At 53.0% G+C, this 18,175-nt stretch overlaps 6 protein-coding genes across 6 annotated transcripts; 2 read left to right on the top strand and 4 right to left on the bottom strand.

Annotated features, from left to right (window-relative positions):
- Positions 1 to 365: 365 nt before the first annotated feature.
- BDV17DRAFT_293357 (uncharacterized protein) lies at positions 366 to 929 on the top strand (the record flags this gene model as incomplete). The annotated part of the gene is made up of 1 exon (XM_073762593.1): positions 366 to 929. The coding sequence occupies one exon, from the start codon at positions 366 to 368 to the stop codon at positions 927 to 929; it is 564 nt and encodes a 187-aa protein (XP_073613393.1).
- A 3,339-nt stretch (positions 930 to 4,268) lies between these two features.
- On the bottom strand, positions 4,269 to 6,020 carry BDV17DRAFT_293356 (major facilitator superfamily-domain-containing protein; the record flags this gene model as incomplete). The annotated part of the gene is made up of 1 exon (XM_073762592.1): positions 4,269 to 6,020. One exon carries the CDS (start codon positions 6,018 to 6,020, stop codon positions 4,269 to 4,271), a length of 1,752 nt encoding a protein of 583 aa, XP_073613392.1.
- A 414-nt stretch (positions 6,021 to 6,434) lies between these two features.
- On the bottom strand, positions 6,435 to 8,258 carry BDV17DRAFT_293355 (major facilitator superfamily domain-containing protein; the record flags this gene model as incomplete). The annotated part of the gene is made up of 1 exon (XM_073762591.1): positions 6,435 to 8,258. The coding sequence occupies one exon, from the start codon at positions 8,256 to 8,258 to the stop codon at positions 6,435 to 6,437; it is 1,824 nt and encodes a 607-aa protein (XP_073613391.1).
- On the bottom strand, positions 8,139 to 9,612 carry BDV17DRAFT_150916 (lipase). Its single transcript, XM_073754476.1, has one exon. The coding sequence runs from the start codon at positions 9,542 to 9,544 to the stop codon at positions 8,483 to 8,485; it is 1,062 nt and encodes a 353-aa protein (XP_073613390.1). The 5' UTR covers positions 9,545 to 9,612; the 3' UTR covers positions 8,139 to 8,482.
- Positions 9,613 to 9,793: 181 nt separating this feature from the next.
- On the bottom strand, positions 9,794 to 11,278 carry BDV17DRAFT_293353 (putative alcochol-O-acetyl transferase crmB; the record flags this gene model as incomplete). Its single annotated transcript, XM_073762590.1, has 2 exons — positions 9,794 to 11,190; positions 11,239 to 11,278. The coding sequence occupies 2 exons, from the start codon at positions 11,276 to 11,278 to the stop codon at positions 9,794 to 9,796; spliced, it is 1,437 nt and encodes a 478-aa protein (XP_073613389.1).
- Positions 11,279 to 11,684: 406 nt separating this feature from the next.
- BDV17DRAFT_293352 (transferase family protein) lies at positions 11,685 to 16,858 on the top strand (the record flags this gene model as incomplete). The annotated part of the gene is made up of 6 exons (XM_073762589.1): positions 11,685 to 12,084; positions 12,143 to 12,528; positions 12,594 to 13,368; positions 13,440 to 13,492; positions 13,549 to 13,971; positions 14,027 to 16,858. 6 exons carry the CDS (start codon positions 11,685 to 11,687, stop codon positions 16,856 to 16,858), a joined length of 4,869 nt encoding a protein of 1,622 aa, XP_073613388.1.
- Positions 16,859 to 18,175: the final 1,317 nt, after the last annotated feature.

The following is an 18,175-nucleotide window of genomic DNA, read 5'->3' as shown; positions in this document are numbered from 1 at the left end:
ATTGGTATTGCCACTCCAGTAAATGAAACCGAAAATGACCACTTAATGAACATGGACGACCTCCTCTCCATGCAGTTTTTCCACCCGCACACGGCCCAAGAAATGGCTTGGAATCTAAAGTGCAGCATGGTCTGGCAGAGCGTCATTCCCCAGCTCGCCGCAAGGCACTGTTGCCCCATGCACTTGCTCCTTGCCCTGGGCGGCATCCATTGACCACGCAGTGATGCCGGCCAGGGCCAGGACCAGGGTAGGTGCCAGGGCCCGGGAATCCAGACGGCGACGCTGCCTTGGGTGCGGTCGATCTGCTCATGAGCAAGGGTCATCATCAGCGCGGACTGCGCGAATTCAGGAAAGAGGTGGGCAGGATGTCCGACTCGGATGCCGAGGCTGTTATGCCGGTTCGTTACTCGTCGCATTCGCGTATGCCTCACACCAATATTCCTCAGCTGAATCCGTATCCGTATCCGTCGCCTACGGTCTCAGATCAAGACCAACAGCCCTCTCGCACGGCTTACAGACTTCATGTAGACTGGCTACATCTAATCCTAGGGGTCTCGACCGTGGTCCGAGATCAGTGGCCTGCCCTGAAGGCCAGCCGCATGCGGCCGATGGTGCTATATCTGCACGAGGATCAGTACTGGGAGGACCTCCCGTTCGATCTTTCATCGTTCAATCTGAGCCACTGCTCCTCGCGCTTTTTGATCTTCGCCCGTCAAGCCGTCGCGGACCTGAAGGACTCCTGCGACGCCATAATACGCCCGGGACATACTGATAAAGAAGACCTTCGCTCAACGCCCGGGTTCTCCCTGGCAACATCCAAAGGCGCAGTAACTGCTGTGGCTTCTGAGCTGTGTCCCAGAATCCATGTCTTTATCAATAGAGAGTGCATCCCGAAGTTCGTGGGCGGACAAGGGTCGCTCAGCAAATAGAACCCATTGGAACAACTTGACCATCTGCTGTTTCTCACTTTCACGCACATGGCGTAGAATATTGGTGTACAGCCCATCAAGGGCTTCTGGGAGAGTTGCAATCTTTTTGTGTAAGTATTCCCTGTTGGTGCCAGTCATGTTCTCTTCAGCAACCATGTTACAAACAAGGACTGCCCATTGAAAGCCTCCTTGAGCTTTCAACAAAATTTCATGTTCAAAATGGGTTCGATCTTCCGCTGGCCCAACTTCGTTCAGTAAATCTTGAACAACCAATCGAATGTCCTGGGCATTTTGCGCTTCCACATGAATGGAGGAGATCGTAAGATGACCAAGGATTGGGTAGTGTCTGGAAGAAATACATATTTTTACCTGACCTCCACTGCGCTTGACTTCTTCCGTAAGAGTTTTGAAGTAAGTCAACAAGGTTCTGGCAGAATCTTTGCCGCATTCATCAAGTGCGTCAATAATAAGGACGACAGGTCGGCTCTTCGTTCCCCTGGTTAGGAGTTTCGACATAAGCCCCCGGAGTTCCTCTTCTGCCCAGGCCCATCTACCCTCCTCGTAGGAGCCAAATCGCTTCTCCCGGTCCCCAAATAACTCTGCGAGCTGTGAAAGGTAGTCCGGAAAGGAGGCAAGCAAGCCGTTCAATAATGCTCTAAAGAGCCCTAGTGGTGTTCTCTGCAAATTTGTCCCTTGACCGTGCATAAAGAAGGACACAACAAGCTCTCCCGTACCTCTGTCGGCAATTGACTGGACAGCAAATTTCATGAGAACAGATTTACCAGTACCAGGATTCCCCTTAATCCATAAAAGCCCGTGTAGGCTATTCAACCATGCCTTATACCGCGGATCGCGAGTTTTATGAGTAACCGTCAGGCTAGCATTGGATTCGACGACTTCCGTACAAGGGTGGAAGCATTAACAAACGCAGGGCTAGTACAAGGGTTACTCTCCTCTATTTTGTTTGCATTCTTCATCGCGGACCTAGTTGACCAGCCTGTTAACATCCACGGTTGGAGCATCGGCCTTCATTGACAATTACTTTCGATGGCGAGTAGGCCGCTCCGCCGAGGATAACATAGCCAGGATACAGTCCGAGAATATCCCTCGAATTAAGGCGTGGGCGCGGCGGACTGGGTCCTGCTTCGCAGCCGAGAAAACCGAGCCCATCTACTTTACCCGAAAGAAAAGAGAACCCCTGGAGGGACAGGTAGTCCTCAATGGTACGGCAGTCCTATCGTCGCCCACGGCGAAACTGCTGGGGGTTCTGTTTGATCGAAAACTACGGTTGAAGGAACAGGTGCAACAGGTTATCAAACGCGCAACCAAAACAACCATCGCCCTACGCAGACTACGATATCTGCGCCCAGAGCAGATGCGATAACTCTATCAAGCGTGTGTCATACCCGTCGTGGACTACGTATCGACAGTCTAGCATGACCTGCCAAGGGACAAGACGCACCTGCGACACCTGAATACTGTACAGAGGACCTCACTGATCCGCATTCTATCTGCATTCACGACGGTAGCGACCACAACACTGGAAGTAGAGGCCTATGTGCTTCCCACTCACCTCCGTCTTGCCAGACTACACACACGCTACCTCGCGATCATCCAATCTGGAATACATTGTTTCAAGCCAAGAAACGGGGAGACAATGTTAGGTTATACGCGCGCTTCCCACTGGCCGAAACGCTGAAGACCATAAACTTAGACCGACTGAACAAACTGGAAATGATTGATCCACGACCGCTGCCACCATGGTGAACCGAGGCCTCCGCAGGTATTGACATTGAGCCAGATTGTGAAGCAGCTGTGGAAAAGGCAGAGACCGCGCGGCTCATGTCTTAACATTGTTGTTTACTCTAATGCCTCCGGACGCGAGGGCCACCGGGGGGCCGCTGCCGTCGTGCTTGATGACAACTAAGAGATTGTCGAATCCCGACAAGTACAGATGGGACCAATGGACCGCTGGTCAGTCCACGTTGCGGAGCTTATAGGCATTTTTCACGCTATTGGTTTAGTATTCAAGATGTCCTACCAGCGCTCAAGTAATAATAGGCAGAAGACCAGCAACTGCAATAATCCTGTGTGATAGTAAATTAGCCCTGCAAGCAATCCAGGACGCGAAAAATCAATCAGGACAATGAATCATCCACGCGGTCTTTTGAGTAGTTACCAAGGTACAAGCAAAGAATGTCACGCTCCGTCTCCAGTGGATACCAGGACATTGTGAAAGCCCTGGCAATGATACAGCGGACCGGTTAGCCAAAGCCGCCGCGTGCCCGGGTAGAACCCATATCTTCCGGCCACTACTGACAAGGGGGATGGCGTTTATTCGCGGCACAATCCATGCTCAGTGGGAACAAGAGTGGCGGTCTAGCACCAAAGGCGACTATCTATATAAGATTGACAGCATTCTGCCTGCAAAGCGTACCAGAAAACTATACGGAAACTTGCCCAGGAATCGAGCATACCAACTCACGCAGTTCCGCACGGGCCATAACTGGTTATCCACCTTTGCAATAAGATTTTGGCTTCCGCGACGATGATCAGTGCGCGTGCGGCGCGCGGGAGACAGTCGTCCACATGCTGGTGGACTGCCCAAAGCTACGAGAGCAGCGCAGGGAACTAAGAAGACAGGCCGGGGACGCGTTTAATAGCGTGTCGAGTCTGCTGGGAGGCTCAAACGAAGGTGAGAAAGGTAATCCAGACACCGTCTCGCGATCCAAGACGGTTATCGCCGTGCTGGACTTCGCCGAGGCGTCACAACGGTTTCGCAGCCGTGTGCCACGGGGGCAGCCTAACAACGGGAGCGGCAATCAGGCCACGACAGGCCTTGACGAGGCTCTAAGTTCGTTTTCAGGAAGTGGAAGACTTTACATGTACATACTCGGATATATAGTTGTGGTAGCCTGCATATCGCTTTGGCGAGGGGTCAGGGTAAATGAGACCATCATCATCATCATCATCGTCTGCACATGATTGGGGCGTCCATGAGGAGGCTGGGAACTTGGCTCTTCCTCCAGGACACCGGACATTATTGGTTTGCTCGGAAGTCTAGGCCATCAGTCGATGTTGTTGCTCAGTTACTCGAAATGCTCTCTCATCATCTAGAGCTGCTGAATCGGGCTCTAAAAGAAATATTCAATATCGAGGACTAGATCTGGACGATTCCAAAGGCAGGCGGTTGAAAAACAGATTGGAGAAGAGTTACTGTTCAACGACCTATAAGTCTAGAGACCGAAGACTCGGCAATGAGGACATGGCAGAAAATATATTCTGTCAAGAAGGGGAGACCGTAGAGAACCACCGCTTGTATTACATAGATAGGTCTATCTAAATAACATTGCCCCTAACCTGATTCAAGGTCCGAACATCGGTATTCTTCCACATCGCAACGCCAACGAATCCAAGCGCCCAAATCGCCGTGCCAGCCGTTAACATCATCTCTTGCGCGTCGGCGTAAGCATGCTGGATAGCGATCCGGGCGGGGCTCCCAACAGGATAACTAATTTGAACATCAATTGCGCCATAAATGTTCAGGAAGTTGGCCTGCTCCTCTACCGGGAGGTACTCGGCAAGCCTGGACGGGAAGATATCCTGCCAGATGACACCGGCAACGGTAGCCCCGATTGCACCCCCGATGCTGGAGAACATGGACAGGACAGCCACCACAGCTGCAATATGCTGATGGGTGGCGGAGGACATGGCGGCGATTTGGGGCGTGATGGTGAGGATTCCGCCGGCAATAGAGAGGAAGACGAGGCACATGATCATATATCCGATGTCCTTGTCGGGCGTTCGGAAGTGGATTAGGAGGCCCATGAAGAGGACGTAGATCGGGATGGCGAAGTAGAGCGTCATGGCCTTGTAGCGACCTGTATACCGAATGACCAGCCCGCCGCAGATCCCAGCTACACTGCCTCCGACGCTGTAGGTGTTGGACACATAGCTGGCCTTGGTCACGCTTAGGTTGTTGACTACCTGGAGGTAGGAGGTGAACATGGAGAACCAGCAGTAGTAGCTGATGAAGAGGACGGCGCCTAGCAGGCATGCGCCGACTATGTTACGGTCGACCAGGAGTGAAAAGGGCATGAAGGTAACAGGCGCGAAGAACCTCTCCCATATAGCGAAAAGGGTGATCAGGACCACTCCAAAAACAAGCAGACAGGTAATCAGCGGTGATCGCCAGCCATCAGCTTGTAAAGTATAAAGGTTGAATGGTAGAAGGAAGAGCGCAAGACCAGCTGTCAGCAGTAAGAGGCCGATTGCATCAAACTCGCGGCAGTGGTGCAGGAACGACTGCAGCGGCGTCCTGGAGCTCCTCTCAACGACAAAGACACCATCTTTCTTGGCCTTGTGGGAGTTCCAAACTAACAATCCAAATAAGGGGAGACACAGGATCGGGATGGCGATACAGAAAAATCCGTAGCACCATTCCCAGCCAGGCCCGTCAAGGAAGGCTTCTGAGATCGGACCACCCAGCCAGATCGTCGCAATCGTGGGAGAGGACGCCAATGCCGTCATGAGGGCACGATTCTGCAGGGCTGTTGTGTCTGCAATGAAGATGCCCACAGTATATAAAAGGGCGTTGTTCCCAACCGTCCAGAACACCTGGGCAGCAGCGTACATTTCCACGCTATCCGTTGCTGCCATCATAATAAGGCCGATAGTAGCGATAAGAAGGGATAGGGCATAGCCGTGAGGTCGTCCAAAGATATCAAGTATCTTTGCAATAGTCAAGTTACAGACTCCTCCAATGACGCTGCTGAGGATCGTGACGGTAGGTGTGAGAGAATGCAACATAAAGGCCGACGTGACATAAGGAATCAACGAAGCCGAGGCGTTCTGCTGCATGAGCATCGCGAAATAGACAATCCAGATCAAGATATAGGCGACAAAGCGAGCGGGTTTGTTCCAGACGGTGGCAATCGCCTCGACCTCTTTGACACCGGTCTGAGTCGCCTCATCCTGGGTTGAGTTGGAGCGATCACACACTTCACGGACCCCGGCCTCTTTGGCATCCTTGCCTTCTCTGTCGTGATAATCTGGCTGCAGCATTGCTGAGGGTTCGATTTTGCTATCCATGGCGTGGATTTCAACAGACAGGAAGAAGAAGAAAACAACCGAAGAAGATTGTGACAGGCATCCGAAAGAAAACCAATTACTGAGACGAAGATTGGTTTATATTAAAGACAGTCAGTGCAACACCACGATGGGCTCAGATGTCGATTGGGAGCAAGCATGGAGCCACTGCATATACATGTACCAATCATAATTAGCTCAATCCCACTCTAGCCTGGACCAGGAGTTTCATTATTGCTGCGTTTAGCGTCTTTTTATACTTGGCAATTGCCGCTTTCTTTGATTGAGAATTCATAGTCCAGTAGTAGTTGACTCGGAAAACATCTGTTCATAGTTCTCACTGCGGTGGTGGCCAGATTTCGTCTATTCATCTATGTATATGGCCGGTGTATAGAGTGAGTACGAGGTGATACACCATCACTCCCCTTCCTCTGTCTTCAAGCTAGTAATATCAACATCTTCACACCAAAAAGCCGCTAGGAACCCTACAACCCAGAGTCCCGTCCCAACAGCTAGCATCCAACACAGCGCATCGCCATACGCCCTTGCAATTGCTGTCCGTATGGCGGACCCCACGGGAAACGAAAGCTGCATTGAGATATTGCCGTAAATCGCATCGAGATCCACATCTACACCATGACTACCGCCGCCGTTACTACCGTCACGGAGATACACCGCCAGGCTCGTAGGGAAGATGCGCTGCCAGAGTGCAGAGGCAATCGTCAATCCGACTGCCGTGCCGACGTTGCCGAAGACACCGAGGACAGCAAAGGAGATGGCGATGCCGGTTCCGTGCTGGGGTGCGGATGCGGATAAGCATTGTGATGGTGTGGCTATGGCAATGGCGGCGAGCATGGCGACTTCATCTGCTACCATGATGGCGCCGGCGGCGAGCGAGATGAGGATTTGAGCTGCGATGATGGGGAGCAGCGCATGACTACTGCCGCTCGCACTGCCGCTGATACTGCTCTGTCTATGACAGTGGTACAGCATCAAGGCAGAACCGAAAAAGGACACGGGGATCCCGGCGTAGAGACAGACTGGCTTGAAGCGCCCAGTGTAGTGGATGAGGGCGCCGACAGCGATGGAGCCGAACACCGAACACACCGTGTATAATTGTACGATATAGCTGGCACTCTTAACAGATAAGTCATGGACGACTTGGAGGTACGAGCTGAAAAAGCTGTTCCAGGACCAGAAGCTGGTAAAGAGGACTGCGGATAGGATGCAGGCGCCTAGGGCAGTACGATCGAAGAGGAGCGAGTATGGTAGGAACATGGTATGTGCGTATTGCTTTTCCCAGATGGCAAAGCTCGTGAGGAGAGCTATCCCCATGACCAGCATTCCGGAGACGGGGATTGAAGACCAGCCCTGAGAGGCGTATAAGTTGAATGGGAGGAGGAACAGGGCAACGCCAGCAGAGAGCAGAATGAGGCCCACCGCATCGAACTGACGGATGTAGTCGAGGATGGGCCGCGTGGCGCTGGGGCGAGGCTCACCGTCGTCATCCTCGTCGTCGTCGTCGTCAAGGTTGCTCGAGACGAAGCCCGATTTCTGGGCTTTGCGGTGGTTGTTTAACATGAGAGCGAACAGGGGGGCGGTAACGCAAGGAACCAAGACGGTAAAGAGACCAAACAGCCAACGCCAGCCAGGGCCATTGAGGAAGGCTGCGGTTACTGGACCTGCTAAAAAGAATGTGAATAGATTTGGCGAGCTCACCAAGGCTTGGATCAGACCGCGATTACGTAGCGAGGAGCTTTCAGCAACAAGGACGGTGAGGGTATACAGAATGCCATTGTTGCCGACTGTCTGCAAGACCTGGGCAGATGCGTAGGCCTGGATGCTGTTGCACGCAGTCATCATGACCAGTCCAAGGGTGGCCAGCAGAATGCAGAAGAGGAAGCCGTGAGGGCGACCAACCGCATCTAGGATTTTGGCCAACGTGAGATTGGTGACGCCGCCCACGGCACTGCTCATGATGCCGACGGTGGGTGTCAGTGAATGGAGGGCAAAGGCAGAGGAGACATAGGGCGCCAGGATGCCCCCAGCGGCGGAGAGGAGGCCCTCGACTAGGTGAATGAGCCACATCATGAGATAAGGGGAGAGCAAGGCAATGGTAGACACAACACCGCGTTCCGGGTCGACATTATTGTCGGCATGCTGGTGGTGATGACAGTCTTCGTCGTCATTCAGAGGAGTATACGAGGGATGGGGAGAGGGGGTGCTTGCTAGGAGCCCCATGGTCTGCTAGGAGAGAAAGAGCATATCGCGCATGTCACCGGGTCCTCTGTCTTTCATAGCCAGCTTCTTTTTGTTTCCGCTGCCTCACTCTCGATGAGCTAACGGGCGTTGCATTATCAGGTATGTATGTACATAAGCGCCGAGCCATGTCTTCTCCACACAGTCAGATTGAGTCAGAATAAGAAGAATGTGCTCAAACTCGCTCTCCTGCTGACTGCCAAGGTCTAAGGATCCTGCTTACCCACAGGCATCATCATCCTCCGAAGCCAATTCTGCTTTGCGACAACCGCGGCATGAATCAACGGCACAAGAGGGTCATCGATCCCGTCAAACAGATGAAACGCCCCGGGCCAAACATGCAATTCACACGTGGAACCACAGCGCCACATGTTCATCGCGAAGAGCACAGCCGGATCGCGAAAGACCTCACACTCAGCCGCATCAATATAAGTCGGCGGCAGCCTAGATAGATCCTCAGCGCGCGCCGGAGCCTGAGAGGGCGTCACCCTATCGGAGCCCCGATCAGGACCCAGGACAAGATCCCAAGCCATGCGATTCGACACCCCACACCACGGACTCCCATATTCAAACTGTTTGTCTGAAACGCTCTCACACCGATCGTCCAGCATGGGCGAGACTAACATCTGGGCGCGGATCGGAATTGCAGGGATCCCCCTGTCTCGCGCCGTCAGACACGTTGCTGCCGCCAATGCTGCGCCGCCCGAGACGCCATAGACAGTAATCCCTGCTGGGTCAATACCGAGCGCAGCTGCATGCTCGGACATCCAAACGAGTCCGGCGTAGCAGTCCCCGGCGGCACCAGGCGCACGAGTCTCCGGTGCTAGGCGATACTCCACTGAGACGAAGACGCATTGGATCTCATCGCCGATGACAGCCAAGAGCTCGCTGACGCCGCTGAATCGGTCCCCGGCGACCATCCCGCCTCCATGAATGTGATATAGGGCTGGCAGTGAGGCGCAGTGCGGATTTTTGGGTGTAAAGACAGACAGGGTAATATGGTTGCCATCGGGCCCAGAGATAGAATATTCCGAGTGCTTCAGGTGTAATGCGCTGCGGAGGACGGTGTCGGCATTGCAAACAAACGCGGAGGTATCATGATTATCGTTGTCTCCACCGGACGCGATGCCGCGCATGAAGTTGAGGTCCAAGTCTTCGGGGAGCTGACAAGAATCGAGAACCGGTGCGAGCGCCGGATCAATGGCTGGCCTTGGAGTTCTGATCCGAGAGTCCAGTCGTGCAGCTTCAGAATAGGGAAACGCGTACATTTCGTTTCTTCCTACAGGATTATTGTGGAATGAAGGTACGAGACATTTCGACGTTGAAATGCAGGCGCCTTTTCAGGCCAACTGCCATGACTTTTAGGGCCACCAAGTGCGCCGGTGCGGCCTTTTGAGTCAATATTCGGCACTAATATAGGGCTAATGGCGTCTTATCAGCCCACGAGGGTACTAATATATATCTAGTGTGGCTTGGCATGCTTACTTCGGAGACTGGAGTAGATTGCTTCTAGACTGCTATCCATAGATATCAAAGAATTTCTTGACCCCCATTCGAACACCGTCGGCGAAGGAATCGTCAACCACGCCCTCTTGCCAGCTGAACCCAAGCGCCATGACCCCAGACTCAGAGTCAGGCCCGCCGGTTGCGACGCTGACGGTAATCGCGGCTCCAGAGACTGCAGCACTCCGGCTGAGCAGCACTCTATCAACCTGCCAACCAGAGGCACCCTCCCCGGACTTGGATATAGTGGCAGACCGGACAACGCCCACATTTGTCACTTCAAAGGCGGCATCGCGAGGGTTTCCCAGCAGCGAGGTAAAGGCAGCGCCGATATCAGGGATAGATTTGAAGTGCGCAACGGATGTGTAAGGCTGACCAGTAGGCGAGACGTTGGAGAGGTAGTCGTTTATCGCTTTCGAGGCTTGCGAGGCTCCAGCCCAAATCTCATCAGCCGAGAGAATGTCTTGGCCGATGTAACCATCAGGCCGTGTGAAGTGTACGGTTGTGGCGTCAAAATAAGTCCCGATGGCATTAGGAGGGAGGTTAAGCCATGGGCGTAGGTTAACGGGAACGATGCAGGTGAGGCTCTCCACGGTGGGTGCAAGGTTTCTGAACAAGACCGCAGCAATGACTGAGGACAGGGCCGACGTGACCGATTGGCCCTTTTCCTTGCACTCTTGGACAAACCTTCTAGACGTGCTTGGCGAGAGGTAGAGGGACGCCCAGCCGGACTTGCAAGGCAGCCGGATGGGGTTTCCCGTCCATCCATTCAATTTCACTGGAGGGGGTTGGGGTGGACTCGGATTGATCGGAAGTTCATGCAATTCCTCTAGAGACGGGAGAAGCTGGATCGTTTCATCCGGCATGATGGTAGTTGTCTTAGCCTGATTGGGGGGAGTGGAAGAGGAAGATGCGGCGTCCAGGGCCACGCGGAAGGCGTTGTGGAACGCCAGGCCAGCCATGCCATCGCCAATGGCATGGTGATAAATGAATGAGGCTGTAAATTCGGTCTCTACCTCAGGGCTCTGAAGGATGATCAGGCGCCAGGACGGCCTTGTACCGTAGTCAGATTTGAAGTCGATGTTGTGCTGGTCCTGGAGGGTTGCATCAAGTTCAGCATCCTCCCCGCTAGCAACCGCCAGGGGCTTAGATCGTTCCAGAAAAAGGATGGTTTTGTTGAGGTCGATTGACGGCAGCAAGGCAAATTCGGGACTTGGAGTGTCTTCATTGACAGGTATGGCGAATAATATCCGGTGCTGACGGGCCACGTCTCCTACCGCAGCATATATCAGGCCACGCAGATTGGATACCTTCCAAGGCGAGGCTGTCAGCAGCTTGTAGCTCGCTGAGAGACCGACATTGTTGAAGAATCCGAGATGATGGCAAGATGCCGCAATTTGCTCGAGTTTGCCTTGGAGGAAGCATTAGAGAGCGTGCACGGAGAATGGAAGAGCCCTACCTAATGGCCGCAACAGCTCGAGCTGAGATGCAGTGTCCATGGCCGTAGTCAGATTATACCCTAGAGATTAGCTCTCTGGACAGCGTCGTTAGTTTCAGGAAGCAATATATATAGGTTTTTTTTTCTGTTTCGGACAGGTCAGCTCTCAATCACACTCAGCTCGACTGATCTATTCCTGGACTCTCAGCCTCGGCCTCCCACCACTCCACGTGGCCCAACGGCTGAAGGGGAATAAAGGTCACTCAAATCTGCTCATAATCCCACTGTGCGTATACCCTGGTGACCCGAATACACTTCTGATATAACCAAACTTCCTTGTCTCATTTCTGACCACCTTGGAATATAGAGGGAGTCAAATTAAAAAGAGAAGCTTCTCGTTCCATATTGACGAAGATTTAATTATCATTGCATACAACATCCACATTACAATGAACTCGCCGGACAGCATGTCTCACGAGACAGCTCTGCATGCCGTCAACTGCCCCGCCCAGGGGAGCCCAATCCAGAACCACCAGGCTATCAGGCAAGTTTCCCGTCTGGTCCTTGAGATCTTGACCGAATATGCACTCGGCAAATTTGATAATGCTGGAGACCGGCTGGAGACAATTGCGGCGAACGCCCTACCTGTGATTGACCGCTTCGTTGCTGCAGGGATGCGGATCGAGGCCTGTCTCCCTGCATTCCCGTTCAAGTCGGCCAACAAAGTCTATAAGGTTCTCGGTAGCCTGCCCGATAAGGCTGAAGAGTTGGCACTGGGTCGTCTAAACGCCATGTGTATGCGTGTTCGGGAAGTATACTCGCCCGGCGCGCAAGTCACCATCATCTCAGATGGCATTACATACAATGGTCCGTGAGCAAAACACGCGGTACCATTTGCTATACATGTGCTAATAGACTCGGCCAGACTTGCTGTGTATATCGGATCAGGATACTTGGGCGTATGGAGAGGCACTACGCAAGATGGCCATTGAGAAGAAGTTCACATGTATTGCCTTCTCCAGAATCAGAGACCTGCTGGACCTCCCTCTGCCAGAGAAACTGAGCGAGATTGTGTATGTTGCCAATTGCACCGAGTTCCGCCGCTTGCTCTTGAATAAGTATGGAAAGCCGGACCTGGACATCGACTGGGAGATCAGCTCGAATGCGGATACCAAGTTAACCTACCTTGGCTACAAGAGGTTCCTGGAGTCTGATTTGAAATACATCTTTCCCCGAGGACGAGATAGATCCTCCCATAGCTATAAGCGCGATTGCAAGTATCTTGCTAAGCAGATGCTGACCAGAGGCTATGTAAGTGAATCAAGTACTGAGTCGTTGTATGTTGCATTCTCTGACGATGAATGTGTCTTGGACAGGCCTTTGCAGCGGCGATCAAAAATGCTTTCCCTAATCATTTGCGGCTTTCGATTCACGAATCCATGAGCGGTCAGAAAGTGTCAATTTCACTGCTAGACTCCGAGACCGGATTCACCACTCCCTGGCACTGCAGCGTCGCTCAGCTGGCGAATAGAAGATGGATCAGCGCTCCCATGGGAGAATTCAGCAAGGACGGCAGGATGGAGCTTGTGTACACGGATGGCCGACCCTCGTATTTCAGGGAGAAGTCTCGAGACGAGGATGCCTCCGGCGTGAGCGAGATAACGGCGAGTTACCTCCGGCAAGCTAAAGCCATCAATGCGAGGGAGTATGTCGAAAGAGCTCTTACCCCAAGCAGTTCATCCTTGGGGGTGCCGTCACCCGGCAGGCCCTCTGTTTTCTCGCCCAGTCCGAGCGAGGACGGCAGCATTGGAACTACGCCAGATTCACAGCCACGCACCAGTCCGGCATTGAAGGGGCTGGGTATTAATCCGGGGGGCAGCCTGAGCAGTGCTTCATTGCCGGAACCCGCCTCTGACCCTGATTCAGTACCATACGGCAGGAGGCTTATCCCTCAGATTATGGACAGCTTGGCTATTGCCGACCCTGGGCGTATTGTTTTCTCATTGACGACATTATTGGCCGACAACACACTCGAGTTCAGGCACATCTCAGCTCGCCAATTCACTAAGGCTGTCGATAAGACCACCTGGTGGCTTCACAACCAAGTTGGCAAGCCTGATTCAGTCCAGCCTGTGGGCTACATTGGACCCCGTAAGCCTACCGAGCCCTCCGGTCTTTTCGGACATGAACTGGTAGGCTCTTACTGACTATGTGTTGGCCAGATGACCTTCGACACGTTCTCCTAACCTATGCATGTGTCAAGGCTGGTTACGCGGTAAGAGCGTCTGCCCTATCTGTGGTCCTCAACCTACTTACAACTTTGCTTCCCAGGCCTTGTTCCTATCGCCGAAAAACAACACGCAAGGTGCACTCGCAGTACTCGAGGCAACGAGATGTAATATCTGGGTCAACGCGTGCGACACGCAACCAGTTGCCCTGGTCAAGGAGGTCCTGCAGAAACGGCCCATGAGTCTGCTACAGCTTCCTCCACTCGACGATCTTCTCGATGTCGAGTCCACCAAGGCCTTTCCGTATACAAAGACCTTCAGCGACGCAGCCAATGACCCATTCTGCTTCCTACATACATCTGGAACGACGGGCGTACCAAAACCCATTCCCTGGTCCCATGGACTGATTGGTACCATGGATGCGGTGCGCCTCTTGCCGCCTGTCGACGGTGACAGCGGTTTGCTCCCCTGGACAAATGACTGGAAGCCAGGCGACAAGATCTACTCCTCTTTCCCAATGAGCCATGTACGTTTGTCCTATTTCTTGGGAGGCAGATGGAGTTGCTGACTGCATGCAATAGGGCGCCGGTATTATTATGGATATTCTGATGCCAGCTCTCTTTGATTTACACTGCTTCCTAGGACCGGCAGGGATCCTTCCTAGTATACACCTCGTGGAAGCTCTTGCGGGGAACGCCCGAATTGATATCTGGAGCATGGTACCGTCTCTAGTTGATGAATTGGGAGAGACGCCCGAGGTGCTATCCAAGCTCAGATCGTCGAAATTCATCTGTGCATCTGGTGGCCCTGTCAGCCCAGTCAGTGCTGGCAAGGTGAATGAGGTCATCAGAGTGCTGAACTTGACTGGTACAACGGAAGGCCTTTTCATTGGTAACCTTGTGGTCCCTAGAGAAGACTGGTTCTGGTTCTGCTTCCACCCGTACTCTGGGTTTGAATTTAAAGAGGTTGAGGCGGACACCTATGAACACTGGGTGCGTCGAACCGAGCACTGGCCCCTTTTCCAGGGGATCTTCCATACTTTCCCGGAGAAAGAGGAGATCAACTTCAAGGACCTGTACATGAGGCATCCGACGAAGCCTAACTTTTGGGCCTTCAAGGGGAGAAGTGATGATCTCGTGGTGCTATCTAACGGATACAAGATATCGCCCCTAGAGACCGAGGCATTCATCACCACCCATCCCGCCATCGCAGGATGCCTTGTCTTTGGAACTGGCAAGCCACAGGCCGGATTGCTCATTGAGCTAAAAGACTCGTCGTTGCCCAAGACTGAAGAGCTTCTTGACAGCATTTGGGAAACAATCAAACAGGCCAACTCCATGTCTCGACACAAAAATCAGCTGCTAAAAGACTTTGTCACCTTTGCACAGCCCGATAAGCCGTTTTTCCGCACGGACAAGGGCACTGTAAAGCGACCTGCTACGTTGAAGCTCTACGCCGATTATATTGAGCGATTCTATAGCTCCCGCAATGACGATTCCATCGATGAGAGCATAGCCCTAATCGACGTCGGTTCCACGAAAAACATCCAGCACCACGTCCGCAGGATACTGGCTACCTCTGTTTCTGATCCCCAGCAGCTCGCTCCTGATGCGGATCTGTTCAGCCTTGGACTGGACTCGCTTGGCGTATTTGCAGCTGTCAAGGCAATCCGCGTAGCAACGGGACTGGGCGGTTGCATCGGGCCACGCCACGTCTACGCAAATCCGACTATCGCAAAGCTTAGCTCAACGATCGCTGTTTTGGCAGGGGAAAGAGAGAAGGCTAACGCAGCCGTATCTTCCAACGAGCCTGTTAACGATGAGGTAGCGAGAATGAAGCGAATGATTGCCCAGCATCAGGCTCGCACATCATTCACCTTGAACGCCTTCGACTACGTCAACCCCAATCATGGGATGGGATTGATGCTCTATATCCCACTAGGTGAAGGCATTACGTTCCAGCAGGCATTTGCCAATCTGCAAGAGGGTCTGAACCGGACATTTGATCTAATTCCAGCCCTCAGCGGCAAGATGATGCACTGCTCGGAGCAGATGATCGGCTACACCACCGGGGATCTCTGCGTCACGATTCCCCCTCTGTCTAAGGCTGCCTCCGCTCACAATCGCCTCGTCTACAAAGATCTTTCGCGTGTGCTACCTTCATTCCAAGAGTTGCGCGAAGCGAGCTTCCCCCCCTCCGCCTTCAAGGATAGTCTTGCCCTGCGAGATGATCCTTTCCCAGCGTTCCCCGCTGAGATCGTAGTAGGGCAGGCCAACTTTGTCTCTGGTGGCTGCATTCTCGCGGTGGACCTGAACCATTGCTGTCTCGATGGCCTTGGGGCAATGGTCGCTCTCAAGGCGTGGGCGGAGAACTGCAGATACTTGCAGGGTGATGAGTCGGCGACATGCAGTTGGTATGACCCCGAGAGCTTCAACCACAGCCTTCCAGAGATCATCCACGAGCAGGAAGGCTGGAGTCGACCGCTTAATGAGATTGATCCCGGTACATGGGGCTTCCTGCCCTTCTTCCCGCCTGACGACGAGACTCACAGCAGTCCATCACCGACTCCAGCCACAACATCCGACCATCCTACCACTACAAAAGAAACCGGTCTCCCCCCTCGACCTATCTTCCCTCTCCACTCCACATGGCCTCTCCCCAAGGCTAAAAGACCGCTAAGAACGACTCTGTTCACCATTAGCCCAGCGAAGCTCTCCCAGCTCCATGAAGATGTTCTCGCCTCCAGCCCTAATTCACCCAACGAAACGAAATCCTCCACCAGCGACATCGTGCAAGCTCTCTTCTGGCGCGCTGCCATCCGCGCCCGCCACCGCGTCGCCTCGGAAATCCGCAAACAGACTTTCCCTCCTGACGAGCTCTCCATCCTCGAACTTCCCACAGACGGCCGCCCCTACTTTTCCTCCCTCCTACCAGAATCCTACATGGGCAGCATGCTCATCATGAGCCGCTGCACCATGAACCTATCCACTCTCCTCTCACCAAAGACAAGCCTCGCTGATGTCGCCCAATTCCTGCACCACTCGGCCTCGCGCATCACGCCGCGCCTCGTCCACGACGCATTCACAATCCTGCAATCTCTCCCTGACCACAGCCGCTTCTCCACGGCAAATATGGGGCTTGAGCACATGCACGCCATGATCTCAAATATGATGCTCTTCCCGTTCGACGAGATCCGGTTCGGGGAACAACTGTTCGGCAATGGTGGCGTGCCTGAGTCGTTGCGCCCACAGCTGGAGCGCGGGAATGGACGGTTCCGGTTCCTCGTCGTCTTTCCGCTTAAAGCTGACGGTGGTGTTGAGCTTGTCCTTGGGACGCATGCAGAGGAGTTGAAAATGTTGTTGGCGGATGACGAGTTTATGGAGTATGCGGTTTTGTCGGATACTTGCTGTTGATATACGACCTAAAGGTGGCTTTTGCCTTGTTCGCTTTGTTTTCTCCTGGTCAGCTGGTTACAGTTTCTGGCTGAGTTCTAGATATGTTGCATAGACAAGTATTGCATAGAACCATGGCCATGATTCATAATACATTAAATCTATACGCTATCCCACCGTGCGATAGCATTAGGGGCTCTGCAGTTGTGCATCAAGGATACTGACAATGTACAGGTCTGGTCACGTATATTAGCCTGACCTTGCTTGCCCTACAAGATCATGACTCGTATTCTTCGACGTCACTTTAACCGTCTTCGAACCGCATGCCCAGCTCTCTTGCAGCTCAACTATCTCACTTCCGAACGTTGGCTGTCTGTCGCGCAGGAAATTGAAGTCCACGAACGTACAGTCCCCTCTTAAAATAAACCCCGCTTCTGTCTCAAAAGCCCCTAACGCACCCACGGCTCGGACCAACTCTTCTCGTCCGAAGTCAAGTTCATTCCAGGTAACCCACACAATAAAATAAAAGCACAACAGATATACTCGCAGCAGAAACATACAACAGCTGTTACTTAAACACCATACTACTAACCAGCCGGGTGAGATTAGGGTGAGTGCACATAGACAGGGTGAGATTCTTGTGGTCGGTAATCACTTCAAACTTAGGCACTGAGCGTAGTTCAGCATCCCAAGCCTCCAGGCATCGTACGACGGCTAGTAATTCTCTATTGTAGATTTCGTAGTTGCTCTCTGCAGGGGAATGGCGTTTAGAGAAATAGGCACAGGGGTGGAGCTTCCCTTCAGAATCATACTGGGATAGTGTTCCCCCAGTTGTATAGCCCGATGAGTCGGTCTCGACTACTGTCTCCCGTTCTGGGTTAAAAGGAGCTAGGACAGGCTCTGTCATAAAGCATTCCTTTAAACGTACGAAGCTCTGTTGGCATTCCTTTGTCTATTGAAATGGCACGTCTTTCTTTGTGAGCTCAACCAGCGGTCGTGTAAGGGACGAGAAATCTGGTATAAACTGGCGATAGAAATTCGCAAACCCAATAAATCCTTCAACAACCCCCCCCCCCCCCCCTGCCCAATTCAGAAAGTTCCTGTAAAGGTTCACGGGGGTAAGATTTCGGAATTCGACAAGAACGCGCAGATTCCACATCAGCATCATCTGCGACGGAGTAGGGGCCTCTAGCTCTTCGAAGGCCACTGGGACCGTGAAAATCAATCGATACGCTATCAAGAACACCACATCCTGAGTCGGCGCGGCGAATCAGTGAGGGGGGCGAGCCCTCAACCAGATCTTCAGTGTACGTTAGTACGAGAGGTCCGTCGGATGGG

The sequence above is a fragment of the Aspergillus undulatus genome (assembly GCF_047715775.1).
Source record: "Aspergillus undulatus strain CBS 261.88 unplaced genomic scaffold BDV17scaffold_41, whole genome shotgun sequence".
Lineage (NCBI taxonomy): Eukaryota > Fungi > Ascomycota > Eurotiomycetes > Eurotiales > Aspergillaceae > Aspergillus > Aspergillus undulatus.
Note: the sequence above shows the minus strand (reverse complement) of the source record. Positions and strands in the feature narration are given on the sequence as shown.